Genomic DNA, 23,856 nt, shown 5'->3' on the forward strand with positions numbered 1-23,856 from the left:
AGAAAGAAACACTAAGAAAATTAAGATAAATAGCCAGACAACCTTGGCACCACCACCCATCCCTAGGAGTTAAACAAAGTAATAATAATAACATCAACCCCTGGCCTAAACTACTTGTGTTATCTGTAAATTCCAGACACTATACGAAAAAAGCATTGTAAAACTTTCTGTTCTGTTAGCTGATGCATGTAGCCCCTAGTCATGTTTCCCACGCTTGCTTGATTTATCACGACCCTTTCACGTGGATCCCTTAAAACTGTAAGACTTTAAAAAGGCCATGTATTTCTTTTTCGGAGAGCTCGGCTCTTAAGACAAAAAACCTCTTCCTTCTTTAATCCGGTGTCTCAGGAGTTTTGTCTGCGGCTCATCCTGCTACAGTCTCCATGTCCACAAAGTAAGGGTTAAGAGGCAGAGATCCTACGTATAAATGAATTTAAACTGATATTCTAAGGTTCTAAGATTCTCCATTCTGTTAATAACTTATTAGTACCTAACTACAGAATATAATGCACTTGGGGGCCTGGGTCTCCTACTTGCCAGGAGTTCTTAATCTAAAACACTGACCTGGACATGTCGATAATATCAAGAATAGCTAACACTTAATAACACTACATGCTATGCACTTTCTTAGCAAGCTATATATGTCAACTCTCTTAATACAGCCCTGTCATTACTTTTTACATTTTTATCTTACATATGAGAGAACAGAGCCATGCAGAGTTGCCCATGACCACACAGAAAGCTGCAGAGCTGGGAATGGAACCAAGCCAGTCTGGCTCCAGCTGCACTCTTATTAATCACTAGGCTACACCACCCTATGCATCTATGAAGAAGAAACCAGATACATAAATTAAATAATAGGAAAAGGGCAGTGAAGAATATTTGCAAATTTATGGGAAGCCCATTTGAGAAGCAAAAAGGAGAGGATGAAGGGAGGCAGATGGACCTGTAAAAACTGGGGTGAAGGCCAGACAGACTAGCCACAAAAGTTCCATGGGCAATCTGGGAATGGGCAGAAAGAGTCTCCTCTAGTTTATTTAGAGAACAGAGAATACAGCAACTTGAAAGATCCAGGAGTTATAAAGGACCAGTTTGGGTATATGACGTTTTTTATTACATAAACATCAGGTAATTCACTCCACATCATTTTGTAAACCTGACTGGCTAGTAAGAAGTTATGTGTAATAAATCAAAGTCAACTTATTGGTGAACACTAGGGAAGATAAGTGCAATGCTCTACCTGCCATCTCCAAGGAAGCTTTTAGAAGCCACTATCCCGTAAAAGGGATGTATGGATGGAAGTCACTGAAGAGCCCTCGAGATATCTTCCGTTTTCCCACAGCCAATACCAATGCCACCTTAAGTCTAATCTCATCTGAGGTGGAAACAATCTCATGGAGCAGAAATGGGACTTAGAGCAGGGAATGACTTGGATGAAGGTCTTCTGACTCCAAGTCCAGTGTTCTTTCCTTGTAACCATTCAGGGCAACGGGGCCAATATTGATTTCAAAACTCCTCGGAGAACGTGAGCACACATCTATGCTACAGAGAGAATTCCCTCATCACAGTTCCGTCTTGCTGCTGTCTACACCTGCTTCCTCTCCCTGGGACGACAGAAAACATGATGGGCGTTAATGCTTCTAAAATCTGCAACACATCAAATGAACGAAGCAACAGCTACTCTCGAGGTTCTTTGCTACGCCTTGTACCGCAGGCTGCGGTGAGCCGCAGGGAGTTGAGATTCCCGTGAGGCTGAGAGCCGCTCCCGTAGCCTACCCTGGGAAGCCCCCACCCAACTGCGAGGCGCGGGGGAGGCTTGGCCGCTGGGCCGGCCACCCACACCACCGCATCCCCGCCGAGGTGCAAGGGATTCGAGGAAGCCTGCACGGCAGGGGAGCAGCCCGTTCCTCACGCCCCACGCACACGAAGACGTTGGAGCCGGTCCAGGCGCCTCCCCTCTCCCGATCCCGGAGCCTGCTCCGCCAACGCCGCCCGGCTCCACAGACCACCGCCTGGCGCCGCACAGCCACACCTTCCACCCGCTAAAGGGAGGGGTCACGTGAGGCGGGCCCGGGGAACCAATGGGCGGCTCGCGCCGAATGGAAGGGATTGTCTGACCCCCGTGACGTCACAAAGCTGGCAAGGAGCGCGCTCCTCTTCCGCCCCCGCCCCACCCCCGGCCGCGGCCCTCTCCGCCTTCCCGCCCACTCGCCACTGCGCAGCCAATCGGGAGGCGGGAAGCACTCCAGCCCGAACGTGCGGGCGGGGCAGGGTGGCGGCCCCGCAGGGTAGGGGAGCAGAGTGGGCCGGCTGGGGGCTAGGGCCCGCGCTCCGGGAGCTGCACGGGGCTGAGTGGAAAAAGCGCGGAGCGGCGGCGTCGTTGTCGCCCCCTCCTCCTCGGGACAATCGTTTGGTCTCCTGCGGTGCCCGGTTCGTATTCCCTACTCCCGGCCACGAGCCGCCCCGTCCGGGATCCTCCACCCGTCCAAAGTTGTGAAGGGGCGCCGGGCGTGCTCGCGGATCAGCGGCCGCGGGCGTGCGGAGGGCGGGACGAGCCCTGGAGCGCCAGGTGCGCACCGGGGGGTCGGGGCTGTAGGGCGGGAGCGGTGCCGCTGGGGGCCGTCGGGGGGCGGGGGGCTGGGGGCTCGGGGCGGGGGCGGGGCCGCCGTGCAGCCCTAGCGTCTTCCGGCCTCTGCGCGCAGGCTGTCAGCACCAAGGGCGCCGCGGGGACCGCGGCAGTGCGAGCTCCGGGGAGGTTGTAGGGCTGCGGCTCTGCCTGAGTGTCTCCCTGATGCACCCCGGGTCCGGGCTGGCCCCGCTGGCAGCTTGCCGCCGGCCGGTCCCTGTTAGTCTGGACTGAAGCGGGCACCCGTGGGGCCGGGCCGGGCGGGGCGGGACGGGACTGGGCGGGCAGCGGGCGGGGCTGCCGTACGCGTCCATGGGCTTCGCGCCCCGACTGGATGGAGGGGCTGGCTCTTGGGGCGCGCCCCTGCTCGCGCCTGGGCCGCGCTGTCTTGGGCTGTGGCTCTGCCTCCCCGGCGGGGCGGGTTGGTTTGGTTGGCTTCCTTGTTCTCTCCACCCCTTTATCCTTGTTCTCTCCACCCCTTTATCCCTCCTCCATTCTCTTCCCCCCTCCCAGCCCATTCACCGGGCTGGAGCGAGACCTCGCCCCTCCTCCGCTCCCGCCTCCCCGCCTCCGCCTCCTCTAATGAGCATCTCTGCCTTGCTTTCAATGGGCCGGTGCTGCTGTCGCTGCTGCTGCCCGCGCGGGTTGTGGATGTTGTCGGCTCCGTGTTGTGATGACAGGAGAATGTGTGTGTGTCCCGGGCCCAGACGAATTGGTAGGTATTCACTTAACTACCTGCGTTGGGTACCCAGGAAGGATGGTGACAGATTTTTGTGTATGGATGGTTTTAGGTGGGTCAGCGTTGTATTAAGGGATGAGATAGATTGGAAAAAGGAACAAGGGCGTCTTGGATTGGGAGAGCTTTGATGCCTTTGTGAGTGCAATTTTTCAGGTAGCGACAAAGGAAACTAATCAAACAGGTACTGGCTTGGTGCTTCGTATCATTCTTCATTCATGTAAAAAGATAGCAGGAGCTGTGAAATGGCTAGGCATTTCCAGAAAAATGTTGAAAAATCGTGGATGGTCTTTATGTAGAGTGTTTAATGCAATCGGATTACATAAACTGGGGTTCTGACACATTAAATGATTAGCATAGCTTTTCTTTTTCATTTACATCAGAAGCTTTGCAAAGCTAAAGGGCTCCGGAGTCGGTGCCTTAATAGCGTTTGCTAATTAATTTGGTCCGTAGGTCTATTGATGGAGTGGAAAAAATGTCTTGGCACAGGCTCTGCTAAGCACATCAGTAAGAATGGATGGGTCTCTTTCCTGTTTCTGGTTGCAGTGCATCTTTCTTTATTAGTCATTGGCAAAATCAGCCAAATCTGCCTGGGACGAAGATGCTGCGTATAACGTGGCTGAGTCTAGATCATGGAATAGGAACTTTTCCGTGAAAATTGTGATCAGGAATAACTTGAAAATTTGACACTGCTCTGTTTTACCAACAGTTGTACCTGGATGCTGTTCTTATTGCCTGATCAAGAGCCTTCTACACTAATTTAACAAGCTTGTCAGCAAAAGTTTTGATGTAGAGGGTTTTCTTGTTGTATCAGTGGATATTCTGAAGGATAATTAAGAGTTTTCCAGTGCTCACTTATTGTTTATGAAAGCATTTTAAAGTACTTTGACTCCCAAGGGTATCTGATCTGATGGAGAGAATATATCACTTGTACTGATGAGGATAGAACGCTCATTAATCACAGCACAGTTTTCATAAATTCCAACTTCCCTAGGAATTTTGTCTTTTGAAGGCATGTTAGGAGTTGGGGCATTAGGATATAATCTCAGTCCATGTGCTAAGCCTCTGCATAACTGAAAGATACAGTCAATAAAATTCACTCTCTTTTTTTGTTTTTAATCGCAAGAACTTTTGCCTCAAAGGAAAAATGTAGTGGAGAATTTGTTTGATGTTTGAATATAAGTATTATTAAAAGCACCTGCTGTGTGAATCATTAGCTTTTTGTCACTAGATTTCATTCATTTTGCAGTGAACTACAAAAGTAGAAAAGATGTCAAACCAAGCCGGATGCGGTGGCTCATCCCTGTAACCCCAGCACTTTGGGAGGCTGAGGCGGGTGGATGGCCTGAGGTCAGGAGTTGGAAACCAACCTGACCAACATGGTGAAACCCCATCTCTACTGAAAATACAGAATTATCCGGGCGTGGTAATCCCAGCTACTCGGGAGGCTGAGGCGGGAGAATCGCTTGAACCCGGGAGGCAGAGGTTGCAGTGAGCCGAGATCACGCCATTGCACTCCAACTCCTCCCCCCGTCCCCCCCCAAACCCAGAAAAATGAAGCAAAGGAATTTAAGTAAAGTGCAGGTTTCCTGGATTTGTTATTCCTCAGACAATCAAACACTGTTATGCATCTGTCAACCCTCCCTCCCCCACACACAAATAGTATTTTGAGTCAATTTACATTCCATAGAGGCACATTTTCTTTTTCTTTTTTTTTCTGTAAGATTCTTAAGTTTTAAAGAAAGAGCAAATGCAGTCATAAAATTATGAAGAAAAATTGTTTTCATTAAGATTACGTTCGTTTACATTTTTAATGATAGGAAACCTTTATACAAAGCACAAAATGAGTTGATATGCTTTCTGCGTGCAAACCTAAAAAGAGATACGGTTTAAGTGTGGAAGCCGCTGTCATGTGGCCCAACATTTGAGCACATCTTCTGGCTCAGTCATGTACACTTAACCTCTGGATGACTTTCAGGTATTCAGTTTGAAGTGCTTTTATTTAAATGGTTACTCCTGATGGATTCCTGTTTTTCTGGAATTTCTGTTTTTCATTAGTGCATTTCAGAATACTTTTTTAGTTACAGATTCTTATTTCCAAAATTATAGCCATTACTTTCTATTGCCTGATCTTGTCTTCATTTTGGTAAACAAATCCCTTCTTAGATAGTGCAGTTAAAATGATGGTACTTTATGCTACTTGCAGAAGAGAATCTGTGTGGCTGGCTTATGTAGTGCTTTTTACAGAAGCAAACAAGAATCAGTGATTATTCGGTGTTTAGTTTTCTTTGCTTCCTGCTACCCCAATTTATCACTTTTTCTCAAATTATTCTTCAAAAAAGGTATATGAAAATAATATATAGCTAACACTTGCTATGATATTTGTAAATTCTTTTGTTTCTTAATGAGTTTAGCCCTGGGAAGGAATAGTTGCTATTAACTCAGATGGTTTTATTTTCCATGTTCCTTTTTGTTTATTGCATTTGTTTATTTAAAGTATTTCTAAAGTGTGTTTCTTTGTAGTCCAAAAGACTATTTTGAAGCAGTATCTCAAGAATTCAGGGAAAATATATTTTATTGAGGAAGAAGAGGGATTTTTTCTTGCTTGAATTATCTAGATTAATGATATATTTATTAAATTTTCCAAATAAATGCCCAGAAATTATTTTCAGTGCAAATAGTGAGTGATAGGATTTTTTTAAAGTTTGTAATTATATTGCTGTACCTTTTCAATCCAAACCTTAGACTATTATTTGACTATACTGCTTTCCTGGAGCAAATAAATACCTTTTTTTTTTCTTTAATGTGAGAAAAAACATTTTTGGTTTTTTGAAATTTATTTTAAATTTACAATTGACACATAATAGTATATATTTATGGGATACACTGTGATGTTTCAGTGTGTGTATATTGGTAGACATTGTGTAATGATGAAATCACAGTAATTACCATATCCAAGAAAACATTTTTTTTTTTTTTTTTTTTTTGAGACAGAGTCTCGCTCTGCCGCCCAGGCTGGAGTGCAGTGGCCGGATCTCAGCTCACTGCAAGCTCCGCCTCCTGGGTTTACGCCATTCTCCTGGCTCAGCCTCCCGAGTAGCTGGGACTACAGGCGCCCGCCACCTCGCCCAGCTAGTTTTTTGTATTTTTTAGTAGAGACGGGGTTTCACCGTGTTAGCCAGGATGGTCTCGATCTCCTGACCTCGTGATCCGCCCGTCTCGGCCTCCCAAAGTGCTGGGATTACAGGCTTGAGCCACCGCGCCCGGCCAAGAAAACATTTTTCTAGGGGTTAATTCTACTTTGGATCCATAGTAGATGAAAATACTTACATGGTTTTTCCTTATGGCTGCTAAGCAGGGGACATTGTTAGTAGGTAAATTAAGTTCTAGGACTGAAGTCATTTATGTTACTAACAAAGCTTTAGAGCTACTACAATACTTAAACTTTTTTTTTTTTTTTTTGGAATCATGAATGGCACGGTAGAATTCAACAGTGAATAAATGAAACCTGAATTTTATTTCAAAGCCTCACTTCCATAAGCATAAAGGCATGAATCCTAGAAAAGCCTTAGATAGCATCTGTTCCATTGTGTTCATTTACAAGTTAGAAGAGTGAGACTCAAAGATGTGAGCTGACTTTTCCAAGATTATTTGGGAGTTGGTGGCAGACCTATGCCCATTAGCCTGGCAAATTGCCACAGTGGTCTAGAGAAGCAAGTTTTGCAAGACCATCTACTGGGGTACAGGAGAGAAATACTGGAATTTCTTTTTTTATTTAATTATGTAGAAATATTTCTGTGTATGTTACAATGCATATTACTATAGTAATATATGTATATGATGTACAAACATCTCTGTTGTTCCTCACCCTACATTCCTCAGAGTCGACTGAGATACACACCTCATCCAGCATATGCTACCTTTTGCAGGCCAAAGGAGAACTGGTGGCAGTAATTTATGAATATACATATGTTTGGGCTGCATCTTAACACTTTTGATCATAGCCATGTGTAATCATGCCAAAATTGACCACAGGTCTATGTAAAGGATCTTCATAAATTGAAGAAGTCCCTGTGTAAAATGGGAGATTTCAAGGCATTTTTTAAGGATAGTGAGATAGAAGGATGATTGGTCAGGTAGACTGCTACTGCATAATGTTATATAACCTTCATCTCCTCAGCTTTCCCCAGCCAAATCTGTTGTACATTCTGCACAGTTTGTACTGCACAAAGAAGAACAAAGAAAAGAGAAAATTGAAGTTTGAGTACAGGAGCCAGGAGTTCAGTCCTGGTTCCACGAATAATTGGGAGTTGTGCCTACCAGAATACACCCTGTAGAAATAGTACATGATGTGTGTATAAAATGTAGTACCTTCTAACAAAGGCTTAGCATGTAGATTGACTTGCTTAATATTTGTTATGAAGGCAAAGCTAGATTAAGTATCCTGAAATGTAACTCTTTTCTTTGTGTACATCTGTCTAATTTGCTGTCTAGGAATCCCAGTCAGAAGTTCCAGCCTGCCACTGTTCTCTGATGCCATGCCAGCACCAACTCAACTGTTTTTTCCTCTGATCCGTAACTGTGAACTGAGCAGGATCTATGGCACTGCATGTTACTGCCACCACAAACATCTCTGTTGTTCCTCACCCTACGTTCCTCAGAGTCGACTGAGATATACACCTCATCCAGCATATGCTACCTTTTGCAGGCCAAAGGAGAACTGGTGGCAGTACACCCAAGGAAGGAGATATGCTTCCACACCACAGAAATTTTACCTCACACCTCCACAAGTCAATAGCATCCTTAAAGCTAATGAATACAGTTTCAAAGTGCCAGAATTTGATGGCAAAAATGTCAGTTCTATCCTTGGATTTGACAGCAATCAGCTGCCTGCAAATGCGCCCATTGAGGACCGGAGAAGTGCAGCAACCTGCCTGCAGACCAGAGGGATGCTTTTGGGGGTTTTTGATGGCCATGCAGGTTGTGCTTGTTCCCAGGCAGTCAGTGAGAGACTTTTTTATTATATTGCTGTCTCTTTGTTACCCCATGAGACTTTGCTAGAGATTGAAAATGCAGTGGAGAGTGGCCGGGCACTGCTACCCATTCTCCAGTGGCACAAGCACCCCAATGATTACTTTAGTAAGGAGGCATCCAAATTGTACTTTAACAGCTTGAGGACTTACTGGCAAGAGCTTATAGACCTCAACACTGGTGAGTCAACTGATATTGATGTTAAGGAGGCCCTAATTAATGCTTTCAAGAGGCTTGATAATGACATCTCCTTGGAGGCACAAGTTGGTGATCCTAATTCCTTCCTCAACTATCTGGTGCTTCGAGTGGCATTTTCTGGAGCCACTGCTTGTGTGGCCCATGTGGATGGTGTTGACCTTCATGTGGCCAATACTGGCGACAGCAGAGCCATGCTGGGTGTGCAGGAAGAGGACGGCTCATGGTCAGCAGTCACGCTGTCTAATGACCACAATGCTCAGAATGAAAGAGAACTAGAACGGCTGAAATTGGAACATCCAAAGAGTGAGGCCAAGAGTGTGGTGAAACAGGATCGGCTGCTTGGCTTGCTGATGCCATTTAGGGCTTTTGGAGATGTAAAGTTCAAATGGAGCATTGACCTTCAAAAGAGAGTGATAGAATCTGGCCCAGACCAGTTGAATGACAATGAATATACCAAATTTATTCCTCCTAATTATCACACACCTCCTTATCTCACTGCTGAGCCAGAGGTAACTTACCACCGATTAAGGCCACAGGATAAGTTTCTGGTGTTGGCTACTGATGGGTTGTGGGAGACTATGCATAGGCAGGATGTGGTTAGGATTGTGGGTGAGTACTTAACTGGCATGCATCACCAACAGCCAATAGCTGTTGGTGGCTACAAGGTGACTCTGGGACAGATGCACGGCCTTTTAACAGAAAGGAGAACCAAAATGTCCTCGGTATTTGAGGATCAGAATGCAGCAACCCATCTCATTCGCCATGCTGTGGGCAACAACGAGTTTGGGACTGTTGATCATGAGCGCCTCTCCAAAATGCTTAGTCTTCCTGAAGAGCTTGCTCGAATGTACAGAGATGACATTACAATCATTGTAGTTCAGTTCAATTCTCATGTCGTAGGGGCGTATCAAAACCAAGAATAGTGAGTGGCTCTTTCACTGGCAATTCTCAAATGATATACATTTAAAGGGCAGATTTTTAAAAAAGATACTACTATAATAAACATTTCCAGTTGGTCATTCTAAGCATTTACCCGTTTGATACTCTAGCTAGTCAGGTACTTTAAATTGACTTTGCAGCAGGGTGGCAGGGTCAGGAGAGTCTGGTTCTGCCTAGCTCCGATTTCATGGCACCTGCACTTGAAGCAAGTCACTTCTTTATCACAGGTGTCTTGAAACATTGGCTTCTTTTACCAACCTGAGAAAATTAGGATGACCTGGCAAATAAGATCTTGAATAGGCCAAAAGCAAGTATCTTGCTGTGTGTAGTCTCTTGGTTAAAGTGAAGAAACAGTACTGTTCACACCTGCAGACCCCTTTCTTCACTGAGATTCCAGTGTACGTGAGAACATATGTTTATTGCATGATTTTCTAGGTACACAGTCTATGCATTATTCATATACATTTATTTTAGCCTGAAGTGGTTTTCAAATCCAATTCTTTAAGCCATAAATGACCAAGATCCAAGCAATCTGAATTCGTTTTTGTGATTATTTGACTGGAATGCTTCTTAAGTGGAATAACTATACTCCGTTATCCACCCGATTTCCTAATGTAATTGAAACATTTTCTATTTTGCCACACACTTGGAGACAATAAGGGTTTTTAGTTTTTATCTACTCTTCTATTGAGGTTAAATAAAGAAAAAAAGATTTTTTATTTGTATTAATGAAAAGCTTTAGTTTAAAATAAGGAGATCCAGAATGAAAAGAAGAGACTGACCTCTTCAATTATTGTCATCTGTAGCCACCAGCACAACACTCTTACATAATCCCCAAAGGCTTGGCATGCTGTAAGTGTGTGGTGGGTAGACTGCTGCCGGGGAATCGTACTTCTTATTTAGTAGTGATAAGACTTTTCATCATTTTTGGAATTTTAAAGATGACATATATAAAATAAGTTTATCAATTTGGGGAGTAAGGTTTAATATTACCATTGGGTATTGAGACAGGAGAAAGTTTTTGTTTTTCTCCATTTAGACATAGGTCAATTAAAATATTTGGGTTTAAAATGACTAAATGCTTTAAACATATTGTAGCTTAAGATATATGTGTTAAGATATATACATGAGAAACTTTAAAAGGTAACTACTGTGCATGCCTGATGCTTAATAGAACACTTAGTGACATCAAATGTTTGCAGCAGTCTCCATAATTATATTCAGTCCCTTCTAATACTGTATCAACGTAAATGAAATAAATATATTCAAATTGGCTTTTTGGGAGCTTATTTACTATGCATCAAATGGCATTTTGTTCCTGTGTTTAGTAGTGATCTGTATACAGCTGTGCATATACTTTCATCACTTATTCTAGCATCACTGTTAAAAAATGGCTGTGATTATGTTTGATATTCACCTGGATTTTAATACAAGCCAATATCAGCTTCCCATTGTGTAATAACTTGGGTGTTTAGGAGTCTTTTCACATTTTTGGGGGATATGAACTAGATGTTCAAGGACTCCTTCTGGAGTGTGGATACTGAATCAGTGTAGTATTGGCTGCAGAATTTGCTTCAATTGAAAATAGACTCAGGAAGATTGCTGCTCAGAATATCATATAATGTTTATTTTTTGAGGTGTTTTTGTTTTTATTTGTGGGTTTTTTTGTTTTTTTTTTTTTTTTTTGGAAGTCAGCTTGGAATTTTTTTCCTGGGAAGTATTTGGGAGAGGGAAAGGCTGTACTATATATTTATTTCTAAATGTTTTGACTGGGCCTTTTTCTTTTAATGATATATGTGGACTGCTCTAGCAAACCCTATTTTCAGCTACTATTTGAATGTTCTTGAACACCACCACTGAAGAGTTTCATATTATACACCAAATAATATCTCATCTCTATAGTATAGCGAATATAAAATTGGTTTCCTGTGGTCATGATCAAGATAGTAATATTATTACACAAAGAACTTGGTCTGCAGTCTGAAAGCTGGTCTACTCTCTATAGAAATGAAAATGCAGCATGGAGTTGACATTGTAGAAACGAAAGTAATTGGGTATTAGAAATCTGAATGTACTGTCATCTAAAAGCAATTGTGATTTTATTGTAATTGGTTGTCACTGTGATACGGTGTCTAGAATTAAAGAATACGTGTAAACTTTCATGGTATTTAGCCTTTCTTAAATTTTTTTAAAATTTAAACTTTCTAATGTATGTATTCAACTTCTGTATTTATATTTAATCAGTGGTTCATGATACATAATACACCCTTAACTAGTTAAATGGAATGTTGGTATGGTACAGAGTACCGTATTGGTAAGAAAACTGTCTTATAAAAGATGTATGTGTGTGAAGACATGAAAGTTTAATGTACAGAATGGTTGGAGAAATGCCCATGGTGAATTAAAGCTTTCATACCTGCTTTCTGAATGTCCTGTGTTGGTTTTTAATAACAAGATTCATTAGATGCTTCCTATGCATGGTAGATTATGTTTAACTTTAGGATCCAGTAGATACATAGTACTTCAAATCTGTAAAAATTGAGGTAAATTTTCTTTTTTTCTTTTTGAGACAGAGTCTCGCTCTGTCGCCAAAGCTGGAGTGCAGTGGCACAATCTCGTCTTACTGCAACCTCTGCCTCTTAGGTTCAAGCAGTTCTTCTGCCTCAGCCTCCTGAGTAGCTGGGACTACAGGTGCATGCCACCATGCCTGGCTAATTTATGTATTTTTAGTAGAGAGGGGGTTTCATCATATTGGCCAGGCTGGTCTTGAACTCCTGACCTTGTGATCCACCCACTTCCCAAAGTGCTGGGTTTACGGGCATGAACCACCACGCTAAACCAAAATTGAGGTATAATTTAAACAAAATGCACAGATTTAAAATTTGCGATGTAACATTTGGTAACACCCCAATAAAGACATAAAACTTTTCCTTCAGAAAATTCCCTATGCCCCTTTCCCATTAATCCCTCTCAACTATTGTTCCACTTTTCTCACTATAATTTTGCTTCTAGAAATTTATGTAAATCATACATGTACTTTTTTTTTTTTTTCAGATAGTCTTGCTCTCTCACCCTGGCTGGAGTGCATGATCTCGGCTCACTGCAGCCTCCACCTCCTGGGTTCGAGCAATCCTCCTGCCTTAGCCTTCCGAGTAACTGGGACTACAAGCATGTCTCATCACACCTGGCTAACTTTTGTATTTTTAGTGGAGACGGGATTTCACCATGTTAGCCAGGCTGGTTTCAAACGCCTGACCTCAAGTGATCCGCCCACATCAGCTTTCCAAAGTACTGGGATTACAGGCGTAAGCCACTGTACCTGGCCCATATATGTACTTTGTATGTTTGACTTTTGCTCAATTTTTGGAGATTCACTTATGTTGTATTCATAGTCTGTTCCTTGTTACTGAGTAGCATTCCAGTGTTTGAATGTATCACAATTTATCCATTCTCTATTGATGGATGTTGTCAGTCTCCCCCTCCTCCCCTTTAAAGATAATTTTTAGATTAATAATTCTCAGAAATGCTGTTTGGTTAAGGTGTAGCTTTAACTTTGCAAATAATGATTACCGGTAAGTTTTATGTTAAAGCTTTGAAGATAGGACCCTTTAATGCCCTTAAAACAAATGGTGGGAATTTTTCATGGTGAAAAGTTTGGTGGGATTAAGGTGTGGCCCGTTACTATTGGCTTCTCTGTTCCTCTCCCACTGGGAATTTTGTTGAGTTCATTAAGCTTGGTAAATTATTGTGTTAATGACAAATTGAGAAAATGGCAAATTATACCTCGGTGGGTTTTTTGTCTGTTTTTTGAAAAACGTCTCACTCTGTCACCCAGACTGGAGTGTAGTGGTGTGATCACAGTTTATTGCAGCCTCAACCTCCTAAGCTCATATAGCTTGGTTTTTGATGGTTTGGGTTTATTGCTGCATTGGCCATAGCTATGATTAGGGATGAGGAAGGAAGAGGATGAAGTGCTGACTGCTGGGGATGGGGCGACTGACTTGAGTATTTCTGCTTTCATTGAACAAAGTTAACACTGCTTAGAATGAGCTTCCATGTTCACTAGTCAAACACATACCTGAATGTGGGTTGTTCGTTTGTCCTTGGATATAGCAAGAGGATCTAGGTAGCTGTTATCCTTTCCATAGGTTGACATATTTAATTCTGACTTTTTTCATAAATAATAGAACAATTGCTATTCATTGTAGAGTTTTTCAGACCTTCAAAAGCTGCGTTCTGTTAAAATTGATGCAGTGGTGCCTTTACTACCTAAACAAGCTGAATAAATGAAGACGTCTTAATGGCATCAGAATTGGCTTGTTACAGTATGAAAGTCATTTCGTTTTTTCCTTTCAGAATGTACTTTAAAAGCCAAGCTTAATCCTATTAAATCCTGTGTGTCCAGTTCTTACAACAATGCAATTTATAACCCTGGATTGAATCATAATGCATAGCATTGTTTTCTAAGTAGCTCTCAAATTGCAAGTCTTCAAAACGAATATATTAGGAATGATGAAATTCGTATACTCCATGTGCCATTAAAAATGGTTATCCAGTGCATGTATATTAAGGTCCACACAATTTAGGCTCAGTTATTTAGCCAACATTTAGGTTCATAAATGGTCCCCATCCAACCTTTGACTCCCAGAAGCTCCCTATGCACAGAATGAGAGAAGCGTTTCCTTGAGGGTCCACCAGGAACTGTAGCTGCTATTTGTGAGTATCAGGTACCCAGCTTCAAAAAGACTGGATATTTCATCTGAGTTCATCTTACTACCCCTACCCAAAGGCAGGTGGAGGAGACAGTTTTCCATCCAAGATCCTGCCCAAACTGATGAATTTCTGTGCTTTTCTTTCTTTTCTTTTTTTTCTTTTCGAGATGGAGTTTCGCTTTTCTTGCCTAGGCTAGAGTGCAGTGGTGCAATCTCGGCTCACTACAACTGCCTCCTGGGTTCAAGTGATTCTCCTGCCTCAGCCTCCCGAGTAGCTGGGATTACAGGCATGCGCCACCACACCTGGCTAATTTTGTACTTTTAGTAGAGACGGGGTTTCTCCATGTTGGTCAGGCTGGTCTTGAACTTCCGACCTCAGGTGATCCGCCTGCCTTGGCTTCCCAAAGTGCTGGGATTACAGACGTGGGCCACCACGCCCGGCCAGTTCTCTGCTTTTCTAAAATGTACGCAGTTCACTGACTGCTTGTAACATGCTCAAAGTGCACAAATACTAAAGTCTGAGGTTAGTGATCACATTCAGCCTTTCAGAAACTTTAAACCCTGGACACTAGCAACAAGCAGCCAAGAAGAGTCAACTAAAGATTTTATCTCATCCGTGGCGATGAACCAGATTGTCTTTTTGAAGGCCAGGAACTGTTTTATTTGCTGGCAGTGTTGCCTCAGAGACCAGCCTTCCAGCATGAACGCTGAGAAGAATGGGAAATGTGACAAGAGACCTAAGCTAGGAAAAACAAGAAGAGGGAAGGGAAAGAATGGCATTGGCAATTACCGTAGTGATTACAGAAGCAGTAATGGGGTCAAGGAGCATCAGATCCTAATAATTTGCACCAGTGACAAGGATGAGCGCAAAGCACCGGAAAGACATCAGTGAGCTAAATGGTAGCAAGGTAAAGGACTTTAAAAATCATTTTTGGCTGGGCACGGTGGGTCATGCCTGTAATCTCAGCACTTTACAGTGCTGAGGCTGAGGTGGGTAAATCACCTGAGGTCAGGAGTTCAAGAGCTCCCTGGCCAGTGTGGCGAAACCTCATCTCTACTAAAAATACAAAAAAACTAGTTGGGCATGGTGGTGCATACCTGTAATCCCAGCTACTTGGGAGGCTGAGACAGGAGAATCACTTGAACCCCGGAGGTGGAGGTTGCAGTGAGCCAAGATTGCGCCACTGCACTCCAGCCTGGTGACAGAGCGAGACTCTGTCTCAAAAAAAAAAAAAAAAAAAAAAAAAATCATTTTTAAACCCTTATGCGCACATATTTTATGGTAGGGCAGCAGCAATTGACATTAGCATGACCATTTAGTCCTGGTCCATTAGATAAGCAAAAAGGAAAGTCTTTGAAACTGACCATATGGAAAGGGATCTGTGGTACTCAGAAGGATAGTTTTCTACAAAGAACTTTGCTTATAAATTATTTTTCTTTGCTCCAAACCTGTAGATGAGTTAAATAGCCTAATTTAGCCTGATGAAAACAGAGATGGGATTATTAAGGCCCTGGTGTCAGGAGAGACAGCTGTGAGATTGAGCAGACCAGAGAGAATGAGGGTTATTAAAGCAGGGCCTTGTTGACCATGAAGTTAGAGCCCCGTGGCTCCCGGCATAACCAGAAAACACACTGATGTTGCAGCCATAGTAATACTAACAGTAACCACACTATTGTTTTTTGTGTACTTACTATGTGCCCGGTTCTGTGAAAAGTACACCGATTACATTTCCTCATTTTATCCTTGTGCCGGCTATTGTCTGGCCCATCAATCCCTTCTCAGGCTGTCTCTGCCCTGCTCTGTGGACCAGGAAGCCATACCCTGCAGGCTGTAGCTCCCAGGGCTCATTTGCCTCCTGATTGCCATTTCAGTTCAACAAACAGGTAACACCAGCAGATGATCAGAGGGTGGGATGAGAGAGAGGCCAGGATATTTCTTCCTTATTCCCTCCATGCTGTGGGCTGCATCTCCAGCCTTGGCTGTAACCCTCACACTGTACTGCTCATCTTCCATGATTCCAGGCCTCAGTGGGCTCAGGTAACATTGTTTCCTTCCTTTGTCCTTTCAGCCTTAGGGAGGGTAATGACTTCTACTGTTGTTAGTCTCCTGGTTCCCCACCATCCTTTGTTTGTTCCTTTACCCTTGTTCAAACCTCTATAAGAAATCCATTCATTTGAAACATCTAGGGTAAAGTCAGTTTCCTTCTGAGACCTGACCAACATAAGCTTCAAAGCAAGCTGAAGTATTATATCCTCTATTTTATCCAGCACAAAGAGGCTAGGTAACATGTCCAGCGTCACACACCAAACAAATTCATGTCTGTGTATTTCAAAGCCTGCATGTTTAATCAACAGCATGCTGCCTGGCCTCTCCATGTAACCAGAATGATTCCTTTGGAATCGAGAAAGTCTGAGGTCTAAGTGGCCAATAAGCAAGCGATTCCTTGAGAAGCAGAAACGAAAATTGACATAGCCCAGCAGTTAACATAGCACACAGGGAATGGAGCCCCCAACAGATGGAAGGAGTGAGCTGGGGGCAGAAAAAACAGAATTATGGTTTTATAGGTTAGAACCAGTTGTTTCTCAGCAGTGCATTGCAGTACACAGGTACATGTTTCTTAGTTCCCTGTTTCAATTGTTGAAGTATTTATTGGTTAGCATAGTCCAGACACTGAGGGTAGGTGTTAGGGGTGAAAGGTGGTTAAAAGGTAGGGTCTGCCTTCAAGGAGCTCACAGTTTGGAGGGAAAATTACCATTGCATAAAATAATAATTACCCTTTGGTAATTAAGGATGATTCAGAAATTAAGACAAATACAAAATTTCAACAATAATCCAGAAAAAAACAGTGACTGTCCTGCTGTGCCATAGTGACAAGGCAGGCCCTAGAGAGTCGGGGAAGTTTCATTAGAAGGGACAGTGCTTGAGCAGAGATTTTAAAGGGGAAAAGGGGTTTGCCAGGCAGGAAAGAATCCAGAGGCCAGGCTCGGTGGCTCACACCTGTAATCCCAGCACTTTGAGAGGCCGAGGCGGGTGGATCACCTGAGGTCGGGAGTTTGAGACCAGCCTGGCCAACATGGTGAAACCCTGTCTCTACTAAAAATACAAAAATTAGGCGGGCGTGGTGGTGCATGCTTGTAATCCCAGCTACTTGGGAGGCTGAGGCAGGAGAATCTTAAACCTTGGAGGCGGAAGTTGCAGTGAGCCGAGATTGTGCCATTGTACTCCAGCCTGGGTGACAGAGCAAGACTGTGTCTCAAACAAACAAACAAACAACAATAGAAAAAAAAAAAGAATCGAGGCATGACTTTCTTGGAAGAAGGTAGAACTCGTGTTTGAGGAGCTCTGAGTGCCTTTCATATGGGTAGAACATACACTGGCGGGCAGCTGTGGTGGGTGATGAGGGAAAGGTACGAACAGCACGGAAGAGCCCTAAGCAAATACACAGTCACTCTGGAGCACTCAAACCTTTAGAGACAGAACTGCTTGAGAAGGCAAAGGCCAACCAAGACAAGCATGGATGCCAGAGTTGGTGGGGGCAGCCGTGGGAGGAAGGACAAAGGAAGGTCAGCTGGACCCGTGCCAGGCTAAGATCTGGCTTCTAGCCACTCACAGGTAGGAGTCCAGACTAATTTAAGTGAGGAAGGGTTGATGGTTAAACAAGAGAACATCTGTGTGATTTGCATATTGCCATTAGTCATTTGTGGGTCTGCAGTCAAATTTAGTAACCTGGTGTTTAATTCAAACATAGTCATATTTTCGTTCCCTCAGTTCCTTGGCTACTATAGTACACTTACTGAACACTACTCAGGTATTGGGCAACTTAAAAGCCACTGAACTTGAGTAACCTAACCAGCCATCCATCAAAGTCTTGGACCATGATAGCTGGATTGAATTACCAGCCGCAGGTTGGTTCAGTCCAATCTGAAGGGGTGGCCTGCCCCTCACACCTGTGGGCGTTTCTCGTTAGGTGGAACGAGAGACTTGAGAAAAGAAATGAGACACAGAGACAAAGTATAGAGAAAGAAAAAGTGGGCCTAGGGGACCGGCGCTCAGCATACAGAGGACCCACGCCGGCACCGTTCTGAGTTCCCTTAGTATTTATTGATAATTATCTTTACCATCTTAAAGAAAAGGAAGTGGCAGGATAATAGGATCATTATAGGGAGAAAGTGAGCAGTAAGACATATGAATAAAGTTCTCTGTGACATGAATAAGTTTAAGGAAAAGTGCTGTGCCTTGATATGCATATGTAAACATCTCCATAAACCTTTTTAGTGCATAAAGAGCAGCATTGCACTAGCAAATCCTGCCTTTCGCCCTAAGGCGGTTTTCTCCTTTCTCAGTAAACAGAACATACAATCGGTTTTATACCGAGATGTTCCATTGCCCAGGGGCAGGCAGGAGACAGATGCTTTTCTCTGTCTCAACTGCCAACAACCGCCAAGAGGCCTTCTTTCCTCTTGTACTAGTCCTCCTCAGCACAGACCCTTCATGGGTGTCAGGCTGGGGGACGATCAGGTCTTTCCCTTCCCACGAGGCCATATTTCAGACTCTCACATGGGGAGAAACCTTGGACAATACCTAGCTTTCCTAGGCAGAGGTCCCTGCGACCTTTGGCAGTGTGCGTGTCCCTGGGTACTTGAGATTAAGAGAATGGTGATGACTTTTAACCAGCAAGCTGCCTTCAGGCACTTGTTTAACAAAGCACACCCTGCACAGCCCAAAATCCTTTAAACCATGAGTCACCATCGCACATGTCTCTTGCAAGGACAAGGTTGAGGGTAGGGTCACAGATTAACAGCATCTCAAATACAGAACAAAATGGAGTCTCTTATGTCTACTTCTTTCTATATAGACACAGTAACAGGCTGATCTCTCTTTCTTTTCCCCACAATCTAGCAAGTGTGTATTGGGTTGCTTCACTGTTTTAGGTACTAGGGATACGTAGTAACCAGCCTTCAGGATGGCTCTTAGTGATCCCTGCCTCCATGTATTTATATCCTGTGTAGTCAATACACTCCCAGGATTGGGTTAGAGTATAGCAGAGGCAATGGTATGACCCTCCTGATATTAGATTATAAAAAGACTGCAGCTTCTGTCTTGGACACTGCTTTGCTCTTGGATCACTGACTCTGGGAAGAGCCATGCTGTGCGCAGCCTTCTAGAGAGGCCCATGGAGAGAAAGGGACTGAATCCTTCTTCCAACAATCACATGAGTGAACCTGGAAGCAGATTTTGCAGTCCCAGTGACGTCTTCATGGCTGCACCCTTAGTCGACAGCATGACTGACCTCATGAATGACCTTGAGCTAGAAAAGCTGTTCTCAGGTTCTAAACATTCAGAAACTGTATGAGAAATAACTTTGTTGTTTTAGATGCTAAGATTTGAGTTAATTTGTTACAGTCTTGAGAATTTTACAGTTTGGTCACACAGACACTGATTATTTGACTGTGTCTCCAACTTGGATTACCTGGTAAACAAGATGTGCAATGATCAAATTAAGTCACATATTTAAAGGTCACTTGGGTTCAAAGAAATGGAGGTAGATCTATATGTACTCTCATGAAAAGACTTCTGAGACATATTTAGTAGAACAAGTCAAATTGTATAATATGGTCTTTATTTATTTTTATTTTATTTACTTTTTTGAGACAGTCCTGTCACCCAGGCTCGAGTGTAGTGGTGCAATCTCAGCTCACTGCAACCTCCATCTCCCAGGTTCAAGGGATTCTCATGCCTCAGTCTCCCTAGTAGCTGGGATTACAGTGTGCACTGCCACGCCTGGCTAGTTTTTATATTTTTAGTAGAGACAGAGTTTCGCCATGTTGGCCAGGCTGGTCTTGAACCCCTGACCTCAAGTGATCCTCCCATCCCCACAAAGTGCTAGATTACAGGTATGAGCCACTGCGCCTGGTCCTGTGGTCTTATTTATGTTTTTAAAAAAAGCATCTCCAGTTTTCTAGATTGTCAATGAAAGGTAATTCCACTGGGGGAGGAGCAGCTGACAAGCCAACCCATGACGCCCCGCAAATCACTTTCACTTTGGGTAATTTCTGCTAATTTACTATTACTAATCCTTGAGATTCTCAGCAGGTATATTTACACATTAAAATTCAATATTTAGAAACACATCTGTTTGACACTGTTCAAAATCATTTTTAGGTGAAAGTTTTGTTACGGGAATTAATAGTATGGTTAGTAGGCCGGGCGCAGTGGCTTAAGCCTGTAATCCCAGCACTTTGGGAGGCCCAGACGGGCGGATCACAAGGTCAGGAGATTGAGACCATCCTGGCGAACATGGTGAAACCCCGTCTGTACCAAAAATACATAAAAAACTAGCCGGGCGAGGTGGTGGGCGCCTGTAGTCCCAGCTACTTGGGAGGCTGAGGCAGGAGAATGGCGTAAACCCAGGAGGCGGAGCTTGCAGTGAGCCAAGATCGTGCCACTGCACTCCAGCCTGGGCGACAGAGTGAGACAACGTCTCAAAAAAAAAAAAAAAAAAAAAAAAATAGTATGGTTAGTAAATAAATGGTATATAATGTAAACGTATCAGGCCTCACTGGCCTGTGACTGTAAAATAAGGTCATATGTCATTATAATTTTTTAAATTGAGGTAAGATTAACATGCAATAAAAAGCCCAGATCTTAGAGGATTGATAAGTTCCAACAATGTCATACACCTATATAACCACCATCAAAATAATATATAAGACAATTTCTTGTTTTCTTTTTTATTTACTGCTCCTTGTAGAGCAGGGCTCTCTCACAGGCAGTGTGCCCAGAGTATCCAGGACATTTTCATGGTCCCAGAAAGTTCCTTGTGCCCCTTTCCAGTCACTGCACTTCCCCCGCAACTGCAAACACATGCTGATTTTTATCACCATAGAAATTAGATTTCTTATAAATGGAATCTCATATCAGCATCATGTTTTTGAGATTTATACATGTTGTGTATCTTAATAATTTGTTCCCTTTGTTGTTGAGTAATATTCTATTTTTGGACTGTACTACACTTTGTTTATCCACTCACCTCTGGATAACATTTGGGTTGTCCAGTTGTTGGCTATTATGAACAAGGCTGCTATAATATTCTTGCATAAGTCATTTTGTGGGCATATGTTTTCATTTCTCCTGGCTAAATACCTACGAGTGAATTGCTGGGTCATAGGGTAGTTGTATGTGGAATTTTAAAGAAACTGCAATTCTCCCAAATGTGTGAGCCGTTTTACAAGACCACCGGCAATATATGAGAGTTTACCATTGCTCCACATCCTCATTCACATTGGGTGGTATTCGTGTTGTTTATTTCAGCCACTCTAGTGGGTATAAAATGGTATCTCATCTTGACAACCAAAGGTGTTGAGCACATTTTCTCATGTGTCATTTTTATACCTGAAGTGTGATGATCTGAACTTGAGTGCTGCAAATTAGCTCTTTCTACTGGTGTCTTCCAGTTCTTTCCGGCCGAATGCAGGCAATACCTCACAGGTTCCCACAAGCCAGTCAGTGGGTGCGAGTCAACCTTTCCCTTTATTCCCCAGGCTCCTTAACATTCAGGACTCTTTATGTCCTCTTTGATGTTTCCCATTATGGGTTCTGTGCCTATAAATGGGGTGAGGTAGGCGGGGTTCTGTGCCTATAAATGGGGTGAGGTAGGCGGGGTTCTGTGCCTATAAATGGGGTGGGGTAGGCGGGAGTGGGGGTTGGGTGGGATGTGGGTGCCTCATCTGTTGCCTGGTTACAGGGATCTGTTCCCTCTCCCTGGTAATTTGGGAAACTAAAGCACACTGTAGTTTCCACTGCATCAGAATGGACTCCGAGCTTCCTCATTTTTCTTTCTTCATTTCCCCAGCTACTAGGTTACCTATCATCACTACCCCCGATTTAACTTGTTTCATCACATGATATGTATGACAATTGTTTGAGTCATTAGTTTTTCTTTTACTTTCTTTGAAAGGCAAATTAAAATCAGTGTTAGGAAGACACAACCTAAAAGTAACAAGTTATGTAGGATGAATTGCATCCCAGAAATATGGGCATCTATCCAGTTTCAAAGGCCTCCACTGAGAGAAAAGTTTTCCATGAAAGAAAAAAAGTCTTAATCTTTTTAAATCTAGTTTTAATTACTCATTTAATAAGCTTTCTGCGACTTCCTGTCCTGGAAATATCTGGTAACAGGGAATGGAATTGAATCTACTAATTCAGCTTTCTGTAGTCAGTAGATAATAGTCACAGATCAGAAGCACCTGTCAGGCGCTAGATTTTTTTTTTTCCCTTTATTTCTTGGCACTTAGCCCAGTGCCTGAGTTTCATGAGCGGTACAAGGTCAGAAACAACCAGGTTCACGCACAATTGTGTCTTCCCACAGTGTAAGACTTTATTAATGCTATTTCAATCACAAAAGCCACAAGCGGCATGCAGTTCCCAAAGAGGTGAGTCTCCTTAGTATTTACTGTTCACTCATGAGTCAGAACTGTGGGCATACAGGCTCAAGCCACTTCACAAGTCAGTCAGCATTGCAGACCGTACATAATAGTACACGTAATCAATATATGAATGAATAGATTAAATATTCCACAAAGTATTTTTTAACATCAAGAGAAAAGAAATAGGAGAACTAGGACTGGAAAAGAGTAGGTCTGGTTAACAAACCACTCCAGGGAGCACTAGGAAGATGCAAAGAATCTCCTGGTTTGGGTTGTCTGGTTGGTAGGACTTTCAAGGAAGAGTCTTTCATGTGGCAGAGGCTTCAGTGGCGGATTCTGAAATCTTTTTTTTTTTAAACGGAGCCTCGCTGTCCCCCAGACGAGTGCAGAAGCCTGATCTCGGCTCACTGCAAGCTCCGCCTCTTGGGTTCACGCCATTCTCCTGCCTCAGCCTCCTGAGTAGCTGGGACTACAGGCTCACGCCAGCACGCCTGGCTAGTGGATTTTTTTTTTTTTTTTGTATTTTTAGTAGAGACGGGGTTTCACTGTGTTAGCCAGGATGGTCTCGATCTCCTGACCTTTTGATCCACCCGCCTCGGCCTCCCAAAGTGCTGGGATTACAGGCGTGAGCCACCGTGCCCGGCCGGATTCTGAATTCTTATCATGAGTGACAGTAAGACAGTGTCAGTTAAGACGGCCGTTTGGAGCTGTTGAAGGCCTGCTCTTTTTATGACCAGAGTCCTCTGGTGAGGACTGATAGTGGAAGAGTATGCTCGGTTATGTCCTTATCTGGTTGAATGTAGTTTTTATTTTTATTTTCTGTTTATTAAACAAAACACCTTATCCTTGTTGACATAGTCCCCTATGAAACAGAAAATTGAGGCCAGGCGCAGTGGCTCACATCTATAATTCCAGCACTTTGGAAGGCCAAGGTGGGCAGATCACCTGAGGTCAGGAGTTCGAGACTAGCCTGGCCAACATAGTGAAACCCCGTCTTTATTAAAAATACAAAAATTAGCCAGGCCTGGTGATCCACACCTGTAATCCCAGCTACTCGGGAGACTGAGGCAGGAGAATCGCTTGAACCCAGAAGGCGGAGGTTGCAGTGAGCTGAGATCGTGCCATTGCACTCCAGCCTGGATGACAGAGCGAGACTCCATCTCAAAACAAACAAACAAACAAACAAC

General features: G+C 43.4%; 1 protein-coding gene across 8 annotated transcripts; it reads left to right on the forward strand.

The window, feature by feature from the left end:
* The first annotated feature begins 2,161 nt into the window (after positions 1–2,161).
* PDP1 (pyruvate dehyrogenase phosphatase catalytic subunit 1) lies at positions 2,162–11,958 on the forward strand. Of its 8 annotated transcripts, none has more exons than XM_025394645.1 (3): positions 2,288–2,569; positions 3,307–3,341; positions 7,857–11,958. In XM_025394645.1, exons 2-3 carry the CDS (start codon positions 3,311–3,313, stop codon positions 9,512–9,514), a joined length of 1,689 nt encoding a protein of 562 aa, XP_025250430.1. In that variant the 5' UTR covers positions 2,288–2,569; positions 3,307–3,310; the 3' UTR covers positions 9,515–11,958. The 8 variants fall into 8 exon arrangements, with proteins under 8 accessions (XP_025250432.1, XP_025250435.1, XP_025250430.1 ...); XM_025394646.1 differs by having other exon boundaries at positions 2,288–2,430; XM_025394647.1 differs by lacking the exon at positions 3,307–3,341 and having other exon boundaries at positions 2,162–2,430.
* The last annotated feature ends 11,898 nt before the right edge of the window (positions 11,959–23,856 follow it).

This window comes from Theropithecus gelada, chromosome 8 (genome assembly GCF_003255815.1).
Source record: "Theropithecus gelada isolate Dixy chromosome 8, Tgel_1.0, whole genome shotgun sequence".
Lineage (NCBI taxonomy): Eukaryota > Metazoa > Chordata > Mammalia > Primates > Cercopithecidae > Theropithecus > Theropithecus gelada.

What these genes read in the sequence shown, in the direction of transcription:
- PDP1 (XM_025394644.1), top strand. Translation starts at nt 3,209, where the DNA reads ATGAGCATCTCTGCCTTGCTTTCAATGGGCCGGTGCTGCTGTCGCTGC. An exon ending in TCCCGGGCCCAGACGAATTG is followed by an intron (nt 3,342 to 7,856) that starts GTAGGTATTCAC and finishes TTTGCTGTCTAG; the next exon opens with GAATCCCAGTCAGAAGTTCC.